Below are 2794 nucleotides of genomic sequence, written 5' to 3'. Positions count from 1 at the left end.
GTGTGTGTGTGTGTGTGTGTGTGTGTGTGTGTGTGTGTGTGTGTGTGTGATGCATGTATGTATGTATACATACATACAAAACGAGAAAAAGTAACAAGTAGAGACTTTCAGACGATGAATATTTAAGTATAAATATATAGATAGTTATATTAATAGATCCAACTTACTCAAAGTACAAATGACACAGAAAATTAAAAGGGAAGAAGCAAGGTGTTATAAGTCCAACAGCTGTTTCTGGGGTTCGAAGATCCGTCATATTGTTGGTAGACGGACCTATCTCCTCCTCAGCACCAGAAACCGAAATTGTAGGCTTCTGATACTGAAGAGGCGAAGCCCACTCCGAAATGTATCCATCTACCAGTCTGGTTAGTGAGATGCTTCGAACTGATTCGGTGTGTTTACACCCATCTGTCAACAGCAAAAAGTTTCTCCGCGACAAAATGCAGTAAATGGCTTTCTTATGAGTTCGAATATGCCTCAAACATATCTGAACTGGTAACAAGTTTGCATTTATACTTATCACTGCTTAGCACTTTCGTTTCATAAATATTGTAAATATTCCATAATCCCTGATGGTTGGAAAAGTATACTTTCAAGATTACACGCCATACGATGAGTAACACTCAATTCAACAACAGAGAAATAAAACTGACAAGTAATCGAAAATGCCTCACTTGCATTTGATTGTAAGGAGTCTGTTTTTGACTTCACGACACTCGCTTGGATTTCGAATAAAACATCAAAGTAGAGGAATACGTATGCTGAATGATGTACCTTATAAAATGTCGACAAATTGAGGAAAATAGAAAAGACGAACTTACCTGTACATAGGAAACAACCTAGAAAAAGCACTAAAAGATGCTGGAACATTATGGCCTCTGTTATGGTGATGCAATGAATATGTTAATTGGTGAAATCGAATGGTAAAGAACTGAAAAATACAAAAAATGGGATTAGTCAAACTATGAGCGTAAATAGATTAACACAGGTTAAATGAGAATCTTTCATGAAATGAAACTCTAAACACCAATAAACTCATCGGGCAAGAATGTTGCATTAACAAACATACTTTAAACTTGGTAAGCTAAAAAGGCCATAAAGCAGTTAGTAAGATGTAGTCTTCCTTTTTCTGTAATAACTCTTTGGTGAAAACATGCACTGACATTTTTTATATGAAAACTTTTCCGTAAAATGTGATTTTCTTTTTATTTCAAACGCATTTTTAAAAAAACATACGCTAATATTTTTACAGTTATACTTTTATATGAAAACATTTTAGGGTGAAAACTTATCCCCAATTTCAAAAGGTCGTCTTTTATGGAGTGCTGGGAAAGAATGTTTTGCAATTCAGATGTTAATTTATTTGTGAGTAATAAGTCGAATCATAAATTTTTAAACAAGATGCAAAGGATTTAAGTACATAGTTATTTCTCTGCGCTATATACTAATGATCTTAGAAGAATAGAAGAATGTAACAATGTATATCTAAAGTTACTGATATAATGTTTAATAACGGTTATAAATATATTTTCATTATAAACAGTGAAGTTTATTTGTCTAAGTGCAGATATAATGGTTGATCGTTAATAATACGTTATCATTAATAATGCATATATTATATTGGCAATAATCTTTTTTAAACAAATTAAGGTTATTCTGATGGGTGGTAATTGTAGCCCTTTATTAATACACACACACACACACACACACACACACACACATATATATATATATATATATATATATATATATATATATATATATCAGTGGATGCTGCAGATACATCAACATTTTTTAATATTTGCTTGCGGAAATGTATCCGGAAGGTCTCAAAGTTAATACAAGTGGTGAATTACTAGATGAGGTTGACAATTCAGATGGCAAGGTGGTTAGTGTAAATAAAAAGATTATGATTAGTATTTATAATAAAATTGATCATTTTAGTTTTTGTATTGCATTCTCACCTTGAGCACAAAGTAGAATTCCTCTGAGTGTAGGGTTAGGGTTTTCCAGTCAAGTTGTTAAGTACAGTAGAAATATAAATAAGGTCGGAATGTTTTGTGATAGAATTCAGAAGTAAACCATCCGTATCGAAAAACAAGAAAACGCTAGTTAAATATTGATTAAACTGTTGCTTCGAGAGACAAGAATTTTGAAACAAAATATAGAATGATCTCTAGTTTTCAACTGAGCAAAACTTTACAGAATGATTTAGTTTTAATTACTGCTGAAAGTCAAACCGGAGCTTTGCAATTTGTGAGTAAGTTGTCATATATTATTTTGTATTATTGTGTACAACGTCAATTCCTCTTGGAAGTAGGTAGGGTCTTCCGCTGATAGAATGCTAGCAGTACTTCAGCTTCAGACAGTAATGAGGTGAAGATGTAGGTCGGTGCTTTCATTAATTTCTTTGCAGTATGTGGTGTTATTTTATTTTAAACTAGCAGAGATACCCGGCGTTGCCCGTGTTACATGCAATTGAAAAATGAGACTTTTCTGTTATATTTTCTGTAAGGAACTGGAATACATATGATTCGAATTTCATCAAAATTGCACATGAGGGTTCTTTCCCTCTTTACACACCCTAAAAAATTCTAATCATGAGACATGTATCCCATACTATTGATCTTTATGCGCATATTCCAACATTTCAGTCTTCTGGAACCTGTAAAAAAGATTTTGCTTCTGCAAAATGGAGCTCACGGAGCTCTAAAATGTGGGAATGAAGGCCCCTATTGGGGGTGGGGGTGTTAATGTCAACCAGAGAAGTTGAATTGTTGGGAATGTTTTTACT

The 2794-nt window shown here is 33.3% G+C and overlaps 1 protein-coding gene across 6 annotated transcripts in view; it reads right to left on the bottom strand.

Moving 5' to 3' along the window:
* Positions 1–2794, bottom strand: part of LOC106876697 (basic phospholipase A2 Ts-G6D49) — a 52540-nt gene that overhangs the window by 30543 nt on the left and 19203 nt on the right. For 5 of the 6 annotated variants that reach the window (XM_014925376.2, XM_014925392.2, XM_014925368.2 and 2 more), the window contains one exon: positions 822–931. In XM_014925376.2, coding sequence (XP_014780862.1) covers positions 822–870 — 49 coding nt within the window. In that variant the 5' untranslated portion in view covers positions 871–931. Of the gene's footprint in view, positions 1–821; positions 932–1964; positions 2252–2794 lie in introns of those variants that run through there. The other variant, XM_014925385.2, reaches the window with a different exon arrangement.

This window comes from Octopus bimaculoides, chromosome 2 (genome assembly GCF_001194135.2).
Source record: "Octopus bimaculoides isolate UCB-OBI-ISO-001 chromosome 2, ASM119413v2, whole genome shotgun sequence".
Taxonomy (NCBI): Eukaryota; Metazoa; Mollusca; class Cephalopoda; order Octopoda; family Octopodidae; genus Octopus; species Octopus bimaculoides.
This window is presented reverse-complemented; position numbering and strand designations above follow the sequence as displayed.